Source organism: Euprymna scolopes, chromosome 6, assembly GCF_053919585.1.
Source record: "Euprymna scolopes isolate OS-2025 chromosome 6, ASM5391958v1, whole genome shotgun sequence".
NCBI classification, from domain to species: domain Eukaryota; kingdom Metazoa; phylum Mollusca; class Cephalopoda; order Sepiida; family Sepiolidae; genus Euprymna; species Euprymna scolopes.
Genome location: NC_136487.1, coordinates 95382816 through 95402406, shown reverse-complemented (window position 1 = coordinate 95402406; position 19591 = coordinate 95382816). Strand labels below are relative to the sequence as shown.

The following is a 19591-nucleotide window of genomic DNA, read 5'->3' as shown; positions in this document are numbered from 1 at the left end:
TGTAGCCATCTCCTGATCCATGGAATCCTTGAGGGGCTCGACAGTACCTGTATCGACCCCATTCAGTGATGAACGTGGTGGCGTTTCGTGCAGCTGGAGACAGCGGTAAACTGTGGTAACCGTTCCATGCATCGAGTACAGTCTTCCTGGTATGTGCAGGTATTACCGAGACCTGATTGAATGGGGACGAAGTGTGGTGTGTCTCCCTCATGGTCGCCTCGTTCAACTTTTCTAAGTCCACCGTCCGCCTTGGGGATCCATCCTTTTTTGGTGTGACCACTATTCTCGAGCACCAAGTAGTTGGTGTGCCTACCGGTACGGGTTCGATTATCCCCAGTGCCACGTCACTGTCTATATCTTGTTTCACCTTTTCCTTCCAATGATGGGGGACAGGTATTGGTGTGTGGATTGCTGTCGGTGTCGCATCTGGGAGGAATTTTATTTCTAAGGGTTTACCCTTCATTACTTGGAGTGGTTGGTGTGGACAGGTATTGAATGCGCTGGCCTTGAAATGTTCCTTTAGCCATTGCTCCAATTTTTCTCTGTTGATGTCAGTTGGCTCCAATTGGATTGCTGCTGGTTTCTTCAGTGTTAGTGCTCTGCGCGGACACCCGCAAGGGGTCGTCTCTTCTGTTTCCGCTGAGCTGCTTTGCAATAATGATGTAGGAAAATTGGATGGCAATAATTTCAGCTCCTTAAGTGCCGTTTGTGATAAGTAGAGCCCGGATGTGTTGTCAGATACATACACTGCCTGTCGTGTTTCTCTTGATCCCACCTTAATATGTAAAAACAGGACCCCCTTGATGTGTAACTGGCTATTTGTTATACCCCTTATCCGATGGCTAGTTGGAACCAAGTACCCATTTGGGTACCCGAGGAGTCCTTGAATCTCGGGGCCAATAGAGCAAGTTTGGGCTCCTGTGTCCGCGAAGGCTTGGATGGCGTGGGTGCTCACTTTCATCGGCTTCTTTGGCACCCTTCCAAAGGTCGCATGGCACTTGTTCATTACAGTTACCTCTGCTGTAACTGAGGGGGCGGTTCTGGGGCGCCCACCTGGAACTGTTTCCCATTCCACTCAAGGTGAGGAATGTTGTCTCTCATTGAATCTGTGAGTAGGGGTTTTATCCGTGGTGCAAAACATGAACGACTCCCCGCTTTTTATAGCCTCCATTTTGGATCTATTAATTTTCCGGCACAACTTTTTAATGTGCCCTATTATTCCACAAAAGTGGCACTTGAGTCCCACTGCTGGGCAATCTTTCCGGTTCATCGATCCACCTCGGTGTGATGTTTTTCCGCAACCGTTGCAAGGTTTGGTGTCCCGTAGGGTCGACAGGGCCTTTGCCTCATGCATTTGTTGTACTTGACTCGACTTTTGTACCCCAGATATTGTGAGAGGTTGTGTGGTATCGGAAAAGTGTGGAGTTGCTTCGTCTGTTGCTTCCAGGCAAACCAACCGTGAAAACTTTAGATCCAAGGTAGGAAGTGTAGCTGCCTCTGCCAGTACCCTTCTCTGGTGTTCGATATTTCTTAACCCTGCCATCATTTGCCTGGCAACCATATCGTCTGAGTAATTAACCTGCTGCCGGCAAGTGGGTTCGTTCAGACACTGAATACGAAATTCACAAAATTTCACCTGGCCACGTAACCTCGATAAAAAATGGGTCACTGACTCACCCTCATTTTGCACGTTTGTCGGTGGACTTCCTTGTATAAGCCTCGAACGGCCACCAGTCGTATTTGACGAAGAAGGAATTCCTCTGCCGCGTTGTTGAGTCGTTCTGGTCCTACGAGCTCAAACAGTAGACTGTTCGTTTCCGGTGTGCATGCTTCTCGCAGTTCGTTTCGAATTGCAGCTGGATTTTCGAGTCTGCACATCTCCTTGTACCGTGACCAGGTGTCTAAAAAGAGTGCCCATTCGCTATCTGTTGAGTCCAGACCTATAGAAGGTCACTGCATTCTTTTTGTTTGCGGCGTGTTCGCTCGTCCGTGTAAGATGTCCTTCCGTAATTCGATGTTTTCTTTTTGTAACTCGACTAGTTGACGTAATAAGAGAACGTTGTCTTGTTCCATAGTGTACGATATCTTTAGTTCAATGCTGCGATATAAGTATTTCACGTTTTTAAGTGACAATATGTTCGTAGCGCCATGTAAGGTTTGCGTTAAGCAAGTTGGTTTTCCAATCCGACAGCGTGTCGCCGTGAATGAGTGTAAACACATAATGGCGATTCGCCTGTTCTTTTATAAGGGGGATAACTCCATTTATGCAAAGTCTGAGCGAAAGGGCGATAACTCCTTTCTGGCCTCTACAGGTATCAGCTGAAGAAGGAGAGGGGCTTGTATCCAGATTGCAGATGAGATGGTAGCGGTGGGCGATGCCGGCTGTACGTAGTGAGTTTCTTGGTAGCACGAGTGGGGTTGGTGAGAGGTGATGATTTGGTATCAGCCAAAGAAAAAAAGGGGCTTGTAGTACGCTCCAAGTCTGATGTCGCTGTCGATGATAAAGTCTCTGAAGCACGCGGGGAGTTGTCCCCTTGTTATTCTTTCTGGAGACCGAATTCTGTCCGTATTGACTTCTTGTGATGTTGTAGGATGAACTCGTGTAGGGTCGTTTGATGGCTGTAGTGGGGTATGGTCTTGGTGGTTAGTACATGGTGGAGGAAGTGAGATCCCGCTGCATAGGTGTGGTGGTCGAGGGGCCAAGCATCTGATATGTGCGCGATGGACCCAGGCTGTATCGCCCTTTTCATTTCGTACCTGGCACATCACATTTGATTTTGTGACTGAAGTTTCCCACCCAGGACAGATGAGATGACTGGGCCATTGCTGATTGTGGTCGATGGAGTAGGACCTTGTCGTCCACCTTTATTGAGTCCTTGTAAGTGGGGCGATGTGCATCCCTCTTGAGTTTGTGGTCAGCCTCATCATTGGCCAGGGCGACGCGGTGGTGAACCTGTTTCAATAGGGTGTTTATCTTCATCGTCGCTTCTGACTTCTTTTCTATGAAGCATAGGTAAGGCGATGTTTGGGTGACGGCCGGTGATTGCATAGTGGGGAGAGACGCCGGTGGCACTGTTGATAGTAGCGTTCATGGATGAGACGACGGATTCAAGAACATCTGTCCATTCATAACCTCTGTCTTCACACAGCATGTATAGGGCATTCTTCATGATGCGGTGTTGATGTTCGATGTTTCCTGAACTTTGTGGTCGCCAAGGGCAGTGGAGTTCTTGTGTAATGGACATTTGGCTACAGAACTGTCTGTAGACTTCTCCCGTGAAGTGTGTGCCTCGGTCCGAGGATACTATGCAAGGGATTTCCCTATGCCAAAGGAAGAACTGATACAATCCGTGGGCGACATCAATGGCGTGGTCTCTTGCACATGGTATGGCCGTGAAGTGTCGGCTGAAGCTGTCCAAAATGGTCTAGATATATCGTTTCCCCTTTGAGTTTGGCATTGTCACAAAGTCCATGTAGATGACTTCGAACAGTCTCTGTCCCCATTTGCAATGGCTGATTGGCTAGTAGGTGCATCTACCATAATTCCCTTTGCATTTAGCGCATGTGTCGCAGGAATCAACATAGGCCTTAATGTCACGGTTTTTGAATTTCCACCAATAGCCGGACATGAGCTCTTGCATGCGTGTGATGCCTGAATGATTGTTGCCCTCGTATGCTTGGGAGAGGTATCTGGTGCGGAGTTTATATAGTACAACGAGCTTAGGGGAGTTTTTGCTGTTTCTTATCATCAGAACAGAGGTACCTGGTTCCAGAAAAAATTGCTGTACGTGCTTTTTGAAGAACATAGCACGGCGGTCCTCCAGATCGACATGTGGTTCACTTGAGCTGAGTGATTGGAGATAGTTGATGATCTTTGCATCGTCCTTTTGTTGTTTGTTGGCGATGCTCAGGTGGTTGAATGGAGGATGAAGAGTGGAACACGGAAAATGCATTGCTGATGCGTGTGTGTATTCTGTGGTGTGTGATTTTTGGGTATGAGCTGTAGACCGTTAAACTCGCCAAGGCACCATGATGGGATGTATATCCGTAGTTCTGAACCACTTAGCTTGAATGTCTGGCCTGCTGGGGTTGGGTCATGTGGAGTTTTGATTTTCTTCTGTCCACAGCCTCTGCTGAGCATGTCTGCCCATATGTTTGATTCACCTTCGATATATTCTAGGACGAACTTGTAGCATGAGATTTCCTCTTAACATCTCCGTATTTTCGCATTGTTGAACTCTCTCTGGTCCAGATATGTAAACGATCGATGGTGAAAATAACAAAGGGGCGGTTGCACAGGAAATAATCGAATTTCGTTATAGCCCATTTTACCGCATATGCCTCTCGTTCGTCGTAGACCAGTTCCGTTCTGTACAGTTGAATGTTTAGGAAGCGACCTCTATGATGCTTTTCTTCCTGTTGTCGGCTTCTTGCATCAAGATCGCTCCACACGCGACGTCGCTGGCGTCGGTGGTCAGGGTGAAAAGTTTGGAGAAGTCCGGGAATGAAATGACGGGTGGCAAGGATAGTCGTTCCTTGCTCTTTCTAAAAGCTCTATTAACCGTGTCTGTCCATGTGAATGGCCTATTGATCTTGTTGAGATCGTGTATGGGAGCCATTAGTTTTGAAAAAGTGTTCAAGTTTATTTGTTCCTGTAAGCATGTCTCCAGGAACTGTCTGATCCATACTAGTCGGCCGATGAGGCTTTGTAATTCTTTTTTTGACGTTGGGGGTTGCATTTCTCTGATTGCCCGAACGTATTCAGGATCAGGCTTGAAACCCTCACTGTTCACGATCCATCTAAGGAATTTTGCCGATATATGCCGAAATGTTATCACGTGACGTCACCATGGCCAATGCTTCTGCTATGCAATGAGAAAAGATCTGCCCAGCAGAGGTGACACCGAAGGCCAGGCGAGTGTACTGGTAGCATTGATCCTTCCATGTAAATGCCATTTTGTGTCGGTCCTGCTTGTCGATTTCAATTTGCCAGTAATCGCTACGCAGGTCCAGAGAAGCGAAATATGACAATCTTGTTAAATAGATGGTCAATTCTTGGTATCGGGTAGGGATCAAGATCGACTAACACTTTGTTCAGTGTTCTTTTGAAATTGGCGACCACGCGGATGGATCCATTCTTCTTGCGGACGGCAAACACCGGACTGTTAAAGCCTCTCGGGTCTGTGCATTTTTTGATGATGCCCTCATTTGCCATGTGTTTGATTTCAACATCTAAATCTGCTTCCAGGGCTTGGGCGATCGGGTGTTGCTTCTGGCTGCGAGATCGGCCGTCGGTTGGTATCCGGGTGGGACGGATGAACGTAACCTTGTTGTTCTCTGTGCCAATTACATGGGTGTATTTAATGAGAAGGTTTGCCGTGGCTTCCAATTCATCTTGGTTTGGGTGATTTGGCAGTGATAATCCGGTATTGTGCTTCAGCCAAGTTAGCTTTTCCTCTAGTGTTTTGGTATTGGTTCGAGCCTCCATTGACAGGTGATTCTGGGTTAGAGCGGGTTGGGAGTCGTGGTCTGATGATGTTGGTGGCCTGATAGTGGCCGTGTGTGTTGTATGGCCTGAGGTAAGTGTGCGTCTGAACTCTACTGTGGAATTCCGGTTGTCAATAAGGTATGAGCTGAGTGTGCTGTGGTGTAAGACATTTTGGCCGATCAGGATCGGTGTAGCTTGGGTCGTCACCAGCACATTCACCTCCTCAAAAGTGGGTGAGTTCTAATTGCCAATGGTGATGTCACAGGTTAGTTCACCGAGGGTAGTGATGCTGCCATTTATACCTTTCACCCGTACATCTGTGTGGGTTATATATTTCTTAGTGATATAGGTATGATATATGTGGAGCATCCCGAGTCTAGCATCACGATCCCAGAGAAGTGTAAGTTGTTTATGACGAAGATGGATTGTACGAGTGGTGATTGATGTGCGAGTCCCAGTAGGTTAAAGACGTGATGGCTGGTGATGGAATAGGGTGGATGGGGCATCACAACTCGTCCTGCCCAAAGTGAAAATCCTCTTTTGTGCATGGTAGGTTGTCGTCCTCTGTTGCGATGTATGCCTGTGCTTGGGCGTGAGGTGGGTGCAGTTTTGTCCACGGAAGCACGGCCATCCCCTGAGGTAATTCTTTCACAATGGAGTACGTGGCGGGTGTTGGTGGTCTTTGGTTGTTTGATGACGGCCATGTTTTCGTTGGTTGTTGAGGCTTGTTTGTTACTACTGGGGCTTCCATTGGATCGGGTTGGTAGGTTCGTCTTGAGTGTGCTGTCTCTGTGCCGAAACTGCTGCGGTTTTGCGAGTAGTATGTGGTTTCAAGAGTAGCAGTGACGTCGGATTTTTGGAACAGCTAGACACTCAGGGTCGATTGATGAATCCGCCTTTATCCAGTACATGCACCATTTCATCAAGCATGTACATTGCCAAAATCAGAACCTGTTCTGATGATTCTGGACAATCATGGCGATCATTGCAGTTTGGAGGCTATTGATTTGGCCAAGAAGCATGGGATTGTAATGCTAACTATTCCACACTTCACGTCGTCTGCAGCCTCTTGATAGATCTGTATTTGGTCCTTTCAAAACTGCGTTCAACCTTGCAATGGATGCGTGGCCACGCTCGAACCTGGGAAAAACTGTTACGATTTATGACCTTCCCCAACTTGTCTGCCAGGCAGAGATTATTGCTGTGACACCAGCAAATGCAATTGCTGGCTTCAGTAAAACTAGCATTTATCTGTACAACAGCCAAGTATTTCAGACTTGGATTTTGCTGCTGCCAAAACAACAAATCGGCCAATGATCAACGTTGATGAGGATAATGCTGATAAACAGACTGGTAGTTTGGTTGATCTAAGTATTGAGAAGATGGACAGTTATGTATCACCATCTGTGATTGTGTCAGTGTCGAAAGCACAACCTAAGAAAATAACTGGTAGAAGAAGACAGGGAAAACCCAAATTCTTACAGCCACACGTGTCCGAGATGAAATTGCTAGCTCGAGCAAAGCTCAGAAGAAACAACCAAAAAAAGTCAGTAAAAAGCTTTTCCGCAACGAAAATCAGTCTGAGTCTGAATCAGATGTGGATGAATCTGACACAGACCAGCTAGTTGAATCTAGTAGTGAAAGTAGTGGCCATGATGATGACGAAATCATTGAAGGTTATTTTGTTGGGGCTCAAATCACAGGCAAAAGAAGGAAAGTTAACTACATCTTTCGAATTGAATCTTAGATTCTGAAGAGGATTTATATGGGAGCCTATTCCTGAAAACAGTCAGTGGAGATGTCAGTCAAAGCACAGCTGTTTTTGTTGCAGACCATGATAATTAAGGAAATGTTCAGAAAGATGAGATACTTCGGAAATTTCCAGTTCCTACAGCGTTGGGAGGATCAGTGAGACGCTGTGCACAGCTGTCTTTCTTGTGCAAGTTAGACAAATATGAACCCAATTACAAGTAGAATGGACAGGGAGTCTTCTGCACATTGTTCACCTTTTTTAATGACACTCTGTTAATGTTACTGCTGTGTTGCTTAACTGTTCAGTGACACTTTCCTAACATTACTGGTGTGTTGCTAACCTATTCAATGATATTCTGTTGTTGCTACTTCATCTTGTTTTGTTTGATTTCATTAAGGAACTCGTTTGGTGCTATTGTTAGTTTGTGATATTTGCTCTTAACAAAGTTCAAGTTTTCTTCCTTTTTAGGAGTTTGCAGCACCTCGAAATCATTTTTGCCATCGAAAGTAAACACCATGTGTTTTTGAGCTGATGATATATTATTTAAAGCTAGATTTGTTATCAAGAAGAGAGTTAAGTCAAAGATCAGCACAACGTTTAAAGCTGCATTGCGTTTCTGTTTCTCTTGCCCCTATGGGAGTCGGGTAAGCTAAATTCATTCCTCAACCCATACCCACGTACATAGTCATATGCTTATGCACGCTGACCCCAGAAAAGCAACACACACACACACACACATACACACACACGCTTACACAGTCACATATACACTCCCATAAACACAGTCATTTTATTACTCACTGAACTTTCTACAATATGAAAATAAAAACATTTCAAATGAATATTTCCTAACAAATTTTTAACAAATTGTAAATAAATCAAAATTTACCCAATTGTAAATAAATCAAACAATATATTCAGTTAGTAAAACGTGTTTTATCTCTTATTTAACAAATTCCTGTTTATATCAGTACCCATTTTTTTTTTACAAGAAAGTCACCACTTATCAAGGCCTGAAGCCACTTGAGGATGAAGGTTAATCAATGTAAGGTGGTAGTGTGGTAATAGTTAATGGTGAAAGTTGGGTAGTATTTGATTATTTAAGAGGACAGTTCAACAAGAACTTGTTTAAATTGGACTTGAAGGTTACCATACTATAATACTATACTATAATAATCTAGGTGGCTACCATACTATAATATCATACTATAATAATCTATGTGGCTACCATACTATAATAATCTATGTGGTCAACTGGGAAGAAGGCCAGCAAAACAGCGTATCACAGGCAGGCAGTTCTGGGAAAGAGCTTTGTATGTAGAATCTGCATTTAGATTTAGGCACATATAGAGAGTTGGAGAAATTGTTGAAAGCTGTCATAGCTAGTCGTGTGTTTTTTGTGAAAGTCTGGTAAAGGAGGTGTCATAGATTGAAGCTCAGATGAGCACCTGCCATGAAAATAATGATAGACCAGAGACAAGCTCGCAACGTTTCTTCTGTGGAAAAGAGGTTTTAGAGAAGAAAAAAGGGCATTACCTCCCTGGTTTCAGAGCCAGTTTTGAATTATCTTAAGGAAGGATATATGCACCGAGCAGCCCCTGCCCAGATGTTGCAACTGTACTGAATATTAGGACATACTTGGCTCTTATACAGATGAGGATTCCATTGATAGTGATATACCTAATGGAACGGTAGAATGATCCAACTATTTTTTCAGTGATCTTTGGCAACAGATTTGATGCATGTGTTCCATTTCAAATCAGATTACATGGTCAACGCGAATACACTCTTTTGTCGTAAATATTATAGAATTTGTCTCATAATCTACGTGAAGAACAATGCTGTATAGACATTACAAATGATTTTGTGTTTTATTTGTTTAAAAATGTATTATTATTATTATTGAAGCTTAATAATGTAAGGCTTGTGTTAATATTCAATATATAATATAATCAATTTAAAAATAAATGGTAGTTTGCTTGAAGCATTGCTGGTAAAGTAATATATAGACGTTTGAAAAGCCAAAAGCAATGCAGAGAGGGACCACAATCACAAGAGTAAGGAAAAGAAAAGCAAACAAATAGACAGGTAAGTTCAAGTAAGGAAATGTCTAACTGTTTATTCATCTATCATTCCTCACCTCGATATATAATGAATTTTTACCCAAGTTGTTGGTATGTTGGTATAGAATATATCCTGGTGTCTACATATATGAAATCTATAAATATATATATATGTGTGTGTGTGTGTGTGTGTGTGTGTGTGTGTGTGTGTGTGTGTGTGTGTGTGTGTGTGTGTGTGTGTGTACATATTGTATTTTGTCCATGTGTGTGTATTAATATAGTTATCTTTATATCTAGCTTCTTAATATTTGCATCCTATTATCTACCTTCTAACTGACATCGTTTGCTCTTGTATCTGTATCGATTCATATGTCTGTATTATAAACTCATCTCTAAGTTTACTGTAATGTTTCATGTGGATGTTTTATTTTCTATATACTTCGTAGTCTATGCATATGTTACTGTGTGTGGTCATTTTCCTTTTTATATTTATTTCTTTAATTAGATTATATATTATTTTATTTCTATATTTATTTTTTATATTTTATAATTTGTATATTGTTGCTACTATGGGTTCTCTTGTTATTAGGGGTCAAAGGATGATGGGAGAGCTCAGTTCCAGTCTGTTATTCAGGGAAGGTTTGTGTTGTGAGGTAAGGAGTGCTTCAGTCATTCTAATATTTCCAAGGTTTCTGACTGAAGCAAGGATACTAACGTGAATGTTACGTTGTGTGCTGTTGCATCAAATAATATGTTTGAGGAATGAAGAGAGTCTAGTGTTTATATGTTCATTAATTCGTTGGTGTAGTTGTCTCGTGCTACTCCCTATGTAGGATTTGTTGCATTTTGTGCGTAAACTAGGTGGGTGTGCAAACATAAGCCTGTATCTGGGATGGGGCAGTTGGATAGGGAGCAAGCGTCGGGTGTATGTGATAAGTGTTTTCGGGTTATTCTGATAGTGTATATATGCAGCCATCTTATATAATCTCAAGCGACGGCAAGTATTGGTCTATTCTATATTTGTACCTATCATATTCAATCCCAGGCGATGCCAGGTATTCTGTTGGTATTTATTTGCACTCGCTTTATAAAATCTTGCGCGATGCCTGGTATTTTGCTTCTACATGTTTCCACCTATCTCATTCAATCCAGGGCTATGCAGGGTATTCTGCTAATATATATTTCCATGTATCTCATTCAATCCCAGGCGATGCCGAGTATTTTGCTAGTATATATTCTAACCTATTTTATTCAATCCAGTGCAATGCCGGGTATTCTGCTAGTATATATCTCCATCTATCTCTTAAATCCTGCTAACATACATTTGCATGTATCTCATTCAATCCCGGGTGACTCCAGGTATTCTGCTAGTATATATTTGGGCCTATCCATACCACCAACGGACTTTATATACACCGGACATACCAACAACTTGGTTACAAATTATTTATGTAACGAGGTGAGGAATGGTAGATGAATAAACAGTTAAACATTTCTCTACTTGCACATACCTGTTTATTTATTTATTTTTTGTCTTTACTCTTGTGTTTCCGGTCCATATATAATCAATTTAGGATTACGTATTAATAGAAAGAAAAGTTTACACTGTAAATTATTACATCGTTTACTCCCCCCCCCCCAATATACTGGCATGATTGATAAAAAATGAAATGGCAACTAGGTGAGAGAAGAACAATGGAAGTACAGTAGAACCCCGGGATACGGCATTAAAAATTAGTAAAAAAATACAATGCAGTATATAATACACATGTATATAATCAAATAATGATTTATAACGAGTAAAATCTTTTTTTGGATGGATGCAGCAGATTGAAATGCATATGTTCATTTCAACTTGCTGACATATTTCTATTATTTTACCCATGCACAAATTTATCCATGGCTTAAACCGGTTTAATTTTAAATCTTTCTCATCTATCTTTCGATAGCTCCAACAGTCAAGAACGAGGCTGAAGCACTAAATGTTTTGGCTTTTATTCTAGCTGATGGCACCCAAGTCATTTATTTTTAGTCTTTAACTCAGTACTATATATTAGGTACAATATAGCATTCAACACAGAATAGGCTATGTAATACTGAATACAAAATCTGCATGAATCAAAATATATTTAGCATATTTTATCACCAGGCAAGGCGGAGCCACCTGCCAGAATATCGATAAATATTTTGTTTTAAAGAACATTTTTTATATAAGTCAGAAAACATTACCTCTTTTCATCCGACCTAGTTCCGATTCTCATTTTTATAGCCTATCGTGTATTCAACTAAATATGTCGGCATTTTGGAAACATAATATATTCAGTCATTTAAACAGCATGCTTTTTTTTCAATATTATACGTAATACTAAATTGATTTTAGTGTCAATATATTTGACATGTTTTAATCTTTAAAACTATGCACAATTTTTTAACTATTGCATGGTGTCTTTCTGCAAAAGTTATCTTCACGTTTGCTTAATTTTTGAGTCAAGTCAACATAAATATTAGGCACATATCCAAGAATACTGTTCCAGGAATTGACCATGTATGAAATGTTGTTGCTGCCTTTGGGCTCGTGTGTCTACTATTCTTTACCACTCTTAGACAAAATCTGAAAAAGATTGCAGATTAGACCACTGAATGGTTCGAAACAGCAATTGAAGCAAATGTTCCCACAAGGAAATTTTATAGCAAGCCTCACTCTCCCCAATAGTTTACTTCTGCTTGTGCAGCTGCCATCGTGCAAAAGCAACATACATACTGTAGATTTAACCGAAATAAGTGCAGTTCAAACAGACAGAAGTATATAGAAGCCAGAAATAACTGTAAGAAAGAAAGTGTGACAGCTAAGAGAGAATTTACTGAGACCACCAAAAAACGCTTCAAAGCAAAGAAATTAGAAACCCGTGACTTCTGGAAAATCTAAAACAGTGTAGTAAGTAATGGGCAATCAGCACTTCCCCCAATATCCAACAATCATGAGGTTGTTTGCTCAGCAACCGAGAAGGCTAACATGCTTGCCAGTCGGTTTGCCTCCAACTCCACATTGGACCCTGCTAACCATCGCCTCCCCGACTTTCCTTTGAGGACAGATGTCACACTATATGATCTGAAAATCACCCCTTCTCAGGTGCATGCTATCATAAAAAATCTTGACACTTCAAAAGCATGTGGACCTGATCTCATCCCGGCTGTGCTGTTAAAATAGTGCTCCACCGAAGTAGCTCCAGATCTCTCCAAACTGTACAACTAATCCATTAATGAATCTTGCTTTCCTGCCTGCTTCTGTAGTACCAGTTTTCAAGAATTCTGGCGAAAGAACTGACTCAGTAAATTACTGCCCCATTAATCTCCTCCCACTTTTCACCAAAATATTTGAGTCCATAATTAACCAAGCTCTAGTCCTTACAGATGCTAAACTTCTGACAAACCAACAATACAGATTAAGGCAAGACTGTTCCACAGCAGACACCCTAACTGTAATCTCAGAGCGCATATACCATTCACTTGACAATGTAGCTCTAGATATGTCTAAGGCTTTTGACAGGGTATGGCATGAAGGTCTTCTCAGGAAAATCAGATCATATTGTATCACTGGAAAAATACTTAACATAATTAAATCCTCCTTAGATAAGAGAAAAATCCAGGTTGTCCTCGATGGTCGCACATAATATTCATAAATGACCTCCCTGTCAAAATTGTCTGTGAGATGAGTATATATGCTGATGACAACATGCTCTATAACAGACACAACAGGAAAAGAAATGAACACAAATCTAAAGAAATCGCAGAAACACTAGAGGATGACGTCCAATCTGTAGTGGAATGGGGACAAAAATGGATGGTTAATTCAATGCTGCCAAGAGTAAACTTGTTTCTTTCAATCACTACATGAAACCTTCTCTGCCACCAATAGCAGTGGCCAACAACTCTTTATCTGAAAGTACATCTTTTAAACTCCTCGGACTAACGTTCATAGGAAACATGAGTTGGAACAATTACATTGAGAGCATTGCCAGGACCACTGCGAAAAAGGTAGATTCTCTCTAACGTGCTAGAAAGCTACTAACGCCCGAAAGTATCTTGTGCCTCTATAAGGCTACCATTCGCCCATGTATAGAGTATTGTTGTCATATTTGGGTTAGTGCATCTCACTCCTAGACAAGGTTCAAAAGAGAGTCACCAACCTAATAGATGCTGAACTGTTATCTAAGCTTCAGCCTCTGCCCCATTGACGAAATGTGGCATCCCTCTGCCTGTTCTACAAGTACTTTAACGTTGAATGCACCGACAAACTGCAAGCACTTGTACCCCTTCTACGTAAATACCCCCGACAAAACCAACAAGCAGCAAAATCCCACCCCTTCACAATAGAGATCCCTAGATGTAAGAGAGCCTTCTACTCCAGTAGTTTCTTCCCCAGAACTGCTAGACTTTGGAATTCGCATCCGGGTTCCTGCTTCCCCAACTGAACCGACAGGCAGAAATTCAAGTATGTGTACCGACATCTCGCTGCCCAACTCTCCACATAGTACCCCTGTAGCTTATGTCCCTGATAGTAGCCCCCTACATCAAAGTGGCAATGTACCTTGTTTGGGGTGAAAATGTAATAACAAAAAATTTTGTTACATACATATAGTAGAACCCCGCGGTACGGTTGCCCTAGGATACGTTTTTTTCAGGTTACAATGTGTAATACGGTTTTTTCCAGGCCATGATCACGGCATCTTCCCCGCCTTACGATGTTATTTATAATGTTATTTGATTATATACATGTGTATTATATACTGTACTGTATTTTGTTACTAATTATTAATATGTATTGTATGAAATTTTGCTTAGGCCCCACCATACGGAGATTTGACTTTACGATCCTAACCCCGGAATTGATAGATGCCCTATCCCGGGTTCTATTGTATATGCATAAACATTTGAGTGTAACATCGATTTACGGATAAGATTTGTCCGAGACGCATGGCGGGACATTAACAAGAATCAACTGTTCAAATTACGACGATTAAGTAACACAAAAGACATTGAGGAAAAAACAAAATGGTCGACAGACACATAAAAATATAGAAAGTGAGATTTATTTTTAATATTTCGTATGGGCACCTGGATATAACGTTAGTGGTAGGATTAAGGAAAGGGCATGTGATTTTAATGATTTTTTACATTAGTTTTTTTTATATTAAAGTTTCATTAGAAACAATAACTTTTGTAGTATTGAACTTTCTTGACTTGAAACAAATTTCGGTTATTCTTCATTTTGTATTGTTTTCTCATCAAAAACTTTTCAATTTTTAAACTTTAAAAATCTATGAAAATTTTTCTATTGATTCTATTTTTACGATATTTTCAGAGTCAATGTGCAATTTTATGCTCTTTTCAGTAAACCGAATATAATATTTTAGACAAAGGTTTTTTTAATTCAAACTCCCCCCCATTTTCAAATTTCTATTAAAAAGTAAATACTTAATTTACTCACCAAAGTTTTATATATCACATATTGAAGATAAAAGATGAATAAATAATATATTCAAATTTAAAACAAAAAAGTAGTGTTTTTTAGAAATTTACCTGTAAAGTCCGAAGTTTAAAACTTTTTTTTTTAAACCACGTTGTTGTTTTTCTGTTTGTTTTTTAAATGAAACCTTGCTCCTGTCTCCTTTAATTGAAAAAAAAACTATGGTTTGAATTATATTTTTCGAGTAGTTATAAGCTTGCAAAGACAGGGGCCGAATTAATTCACGGCTCCCACTTTGAAATGTCTATTAAAAAGTAAATAATTAATTTACTCACAAAAGTGTTATATATCACAAATTGAAGATAAAAGATCAATAAATAATATATTCAAATTTAAAACAAAATAAAAAGTAGTGTTTTTTAGAAATTTACCTGTAAAGTCCAAAGTTTAAAACCTTTTTTTTTTAAACCACATTGTTTTTTTTTGTTTTGTTTTTTTAATAGAAACCTTGGTCCTTGCTCCTTTAATTGAAAAAAAATTAGGGCTTGAATTACTTTTTTCGATGAGTTATAAGCTTGGAAAACGGGGTGGAATTATTCAATATTTTTCACGAAATTTCTGACACACCTAACAAATGACTTATCTACCACTAACCCTAAGTTCGAGTTGCACTCCCAAATTAAGAGTTAGTGATAGTCATAGATTTTTCATACAATTTTCCAAGTCCCCAATGGTTAAACGACATGCAACCAGTTAATTGTTGGAAAGACAACTTTTAATAAAAGAAATGAAATAAAAATAACTTAAACACAGTTTCAGCACGTATAAAAGATACTTGAATTTTACTGCATTTGGTATCAGGTATTTTTGTTATTGTTTACAATTTCTCGAATATTAATTATTTTACACAAATGATTGTGTTGTTCCTACTAAACGCCCCCCCCCCAAGAGCCGTGATTCATGATTTTACTTATTTTTACTAATTTCTAGACGTTTGTATTATTTAATTGTCAGCATGAATCAACTTTTTAAGATCCAGCATATGCTAACATTGCATCGAAGTTTACTGTATTCATTTTTTAGCAAACATTAATAACAGAAAGTTTTCCACTTTATTTGCATAATTAATGATGGAAGTATGTTTGCTGTTTTTCTTAACATCGGTTGAAAAAAAAAATTTTTACAGTCTCTTGAAAAAAAATCTTACTTTTCTCTACTTTTACCTTACTATTTACAAAGTTCATATAAAGCATTCATCGGTTCTTTTTATAATAAAAAATCCGTTTTCAAAAAGAAACGCTTACTGCCAAATTTCTTTTTAAAAAAGTGCAAGTTTTCCTGAAAAAAAAAACAAAAAAACTTTCACCTAACAATTTCTGGTAAAAAATTAATTTTGGTGGGGAAAAAAACAACAACTTTATCGATAAAAAAAATTGCAAAAAATAATAAAAGTAAATAAACGAACAAAATGTAATTTTTCTTGAGGAATGTGTTCCATTTTAACAAACTGATCAACAGCAACGAGTGGCCGGGTACCGCTAGTATATATATATATATATATATATATATATATATATATATATATATATATATATATATATATATATATATATATATATGGTAAAGTGGTTGATAATTCATAATAAAAAATTAACATTAAAAATTAAAAATCTACTTCATAAGAAGGAGCACAACAAAGCCAATAAATTATTCGATCGTTTCGGAAACGATGTTTTTTAGTGAGTCAAGGACAATAATTTAAGCATATAGATTTTTATGAAAACAAAGTATCTTCATCAGCAAAATATTGGGTGTTTTTTTTTTTTTAAATAAAAGACACCATAATTAAATCTAGCATTTTTTTAAAGTTGAGACTTTGAAAAGAACTTACAAAATCTGAATGAGAATTATAAAAATATTTTGTACAAAATATTTTATGAGAATTAAGCTTTTGTAGATAGACTATAATCGTTTGTCTTTCTTCCTGCCTGCCGCTTCGATATTCGCTTTCAGCATGCCAGATTTTATGTAACAGCCTCAGAGGAGTCTAGAGGACAGGGGCCGAGAATCCAGAGAAATAAGAGTGCTAACTACCTCCTCGAGGGAGCCGTTACAGATATATTATTAATAAGAAAGGTGTTTATGTGCTATGGTGGTTTATTTTGAATTATAAGTTATCAATCACCTTACAAAATATAAAATAGCTCTAGGATATTTGCCTATTGAACTTTTATACATCGGTTTTACAACGAGCATTATTATTTCCTGTATTTTAATTAAATTAGTATTTTTACTATGACATTAAAATCCACTCTGCTCTATAGAAAATTGCCCTAACCCCCTTTATATATATATATATATATATATATATATATATATATAGAGAGAGAGAGAGAGAGAAGGAGAAAGAGTGAGACAGAGAGTCATTTTAATGATTTTTAGCGACTTTAATAGTAAATCGTAATCATTACAAAGCTGGTTTTGATCTTGGGGTGCAAATTGAATTGTATTTCAATTTCCAATATTGGATATGGCTGAGACACACACACACACACACACACAGACACGCACACACCATCATCACTTCCTCATAAAATTTGATTTTCTTATGATCAATTTACGTGATTTTTGGAAGATAACATTTCGTTCCTTGACGAGCATGTACATTATGAATATTTTTCTGTGATTTTGAATTTTTAATTAGGTTCAGTTCTGGATAAGAACTATCAATTCTTATGAGTACATTTATGTAACAAAAAATATAGTAAAAAGAATCTCATAATAATTAACAGAAATTAAAAAGAATAAAGATCACTATCAATCAAATCGTCGTATACCAAAGGATAAGACATTTTCTATTCTGTTCGCTCAAAAGAACCGGGGAGTTGTTCCAATTTACTTGTCTCCTCACGAGAGTCGAGTTAGACACAAGGTCAATTTTTAATGTGGAACAAATTCAGCTGTAAAACTTGCGGAGAACGCTTTGTTTTACGGTTGTTTTAAAAATGAACGGAAATTAAAATTTTGTTCCATTTTATTTTTTTTTTTATTGCGCCTCAAAAATCGAAAGTAATAAAAATAATGTTAAAAAATCGATAACACGACCATCGATATGTGCATTTTCGTTTCATAAAAAAAGGCAACGTAAAACAGCGTTCTCCACAATTCAATTCAGTTCCTGCAAAATAACATTCTAGATTGAGGTAACAAACATAAAATCGTCTCAGTCTAAACATAATTCTTTAGCGGGCAAGAACAGAACTTCTATTATTTAAATGTTTCTATTTTAAAATATTCTGAAAATCTAGATAATTTGCATACGATCAACTTGCCTGTATACGTAATGCGTCTCAAGTTGAGTTAAGTATTTAAAGACCTGCAACTTGAAGTAGCAATCATTGCCTGCGGGTAAGTCGGCTCCTATTTCTACCACCTTTTTTAAATTGTATTATTATTATTACTACTACTACGCTTTCTTATAGAAACTTTGTTTTTACTTCCATAACCCATCATTCTGAAACATGTTTTTTTATCAGCGGAGGATAAGCAAAATACGAGCGAAATATCCAGATTTCCAAGATCTTTGTAGCCTGAGCTTCCAACAAATTTCTACCGCTACAGGAAAATTTTTAAATTCTAACGCAAAATATACCTCAAATCCAGTTTGAACGCTTAAAAGTTCCAGAAATTTTATAAAAACATTTAAAATTGGAAGTCTAACCTAAATATCTATTTAATATGAATATTTACGTTGAGAGCATTTTACAGACCTTTCTTTTCCGTCGTAGTGAGCTGATTTTCAGTGATGTCGAAAGTATCGATTCCTTCAAATTCGTAGAAACGGTGATTGTATTTTTAATAGAAACTTCGGTACATATGCGTAACTTGTCGTTATTTTTTAATTCGACTTACAATTTCTATAAGAGACAAAGCCGAATTCAAGTCCTCGATCGTCAGTTCTGAATTTATTATATCGTCTCTGGCATTTTCGACCACCATGGCTAGTAAATGAAAATAATTCCCATGAATATTTTGGTACTTATATTGAATCGCGTACTCAGGGAGTTTTTTTATTATTGATAAAGTAACTTGTTTAATCATTCGTATACTTTACTGTCGTCTGCCTTTTTACATTACTTTCAAATTTCATATCGTGTGTCTTAATATGGCAAACAATTGCACAATTTTATTCGTATCGTTTTTCTTCAGACTGAAATCTCCGTCAATGACTCAATAAGTTTTGAAGTCTACTAAATTTAATACAAATACCAAAATCATTTCCCGTTTAAATGTAAATATAGGTGTGAAATAATACTGAAGCTAAATTATTTTTTCACGATCTTGTGAATTTGTGAGATTTTGTGCCTAAGTACCTACTGCCTAATGTATATTTTGATGCCCATACGTCAATATTGATTCTGACATTACACCTTCTAAAATGCTTTCAATAAGAAAATCATCTAAAAAAATCTATCTCGTATAGAACTCCCTCCTTTTGGAGACTAGTAAATAAGATTGATAATTTGTTTCCAAATTTGGATGGTGATTTCATATTTTTAAAGAGATTATCAACTCTGAAGGAAACCATAAAATCTTACGGAAGTTTATTCCTCTTTGGCTTGACATTAGAAATGCAGATTTTCTGTAAACTTTCTATGTTTACTGTCTTAATGTATATAAACAATTTTATAGCATCGTGATCCGAAATTATATTGTACATGCAATAATATAACGCATGATTAAATGTTGAAATCTAATCAATGCAATATTCGCATAATATGCTATCGATAATCTCCAATTATAAGGATTATTTTTTTAAT

General features: G+C 38.3%; 1 protein-coding gene across 1 annotated transcript; it reads right to left on the bottom strand.

The window, feature by feature from the left end:
• Positions 1 to 2924: 2924 nt before the first annotated feature.
• On the bottom strand, positions 2925 to 3245 carry LOC145278206 (uncharacterized). Its single transcript, XM_080130493.1, has one exon. It carries the CDS (start codon positions 3243 to 3245, stop codon positions 2925 to 2927), a length of 321 nt encoding a protein of 106 aa, XP_079986619.1.
• Between the last annotated feature and the right edge of the window lie 16346 nt (positions 3246 to 19591).

Bases quoted from the DNA above. Each gene is read 5' to 3' on its own strand.
- LOC145278206 (XM_080130493.1), bottom strand. From the start codon at position 3,245: ATGTCCATTACACAAGAACTCCACTGCCCTTGGCGACCACAAAGTTCA.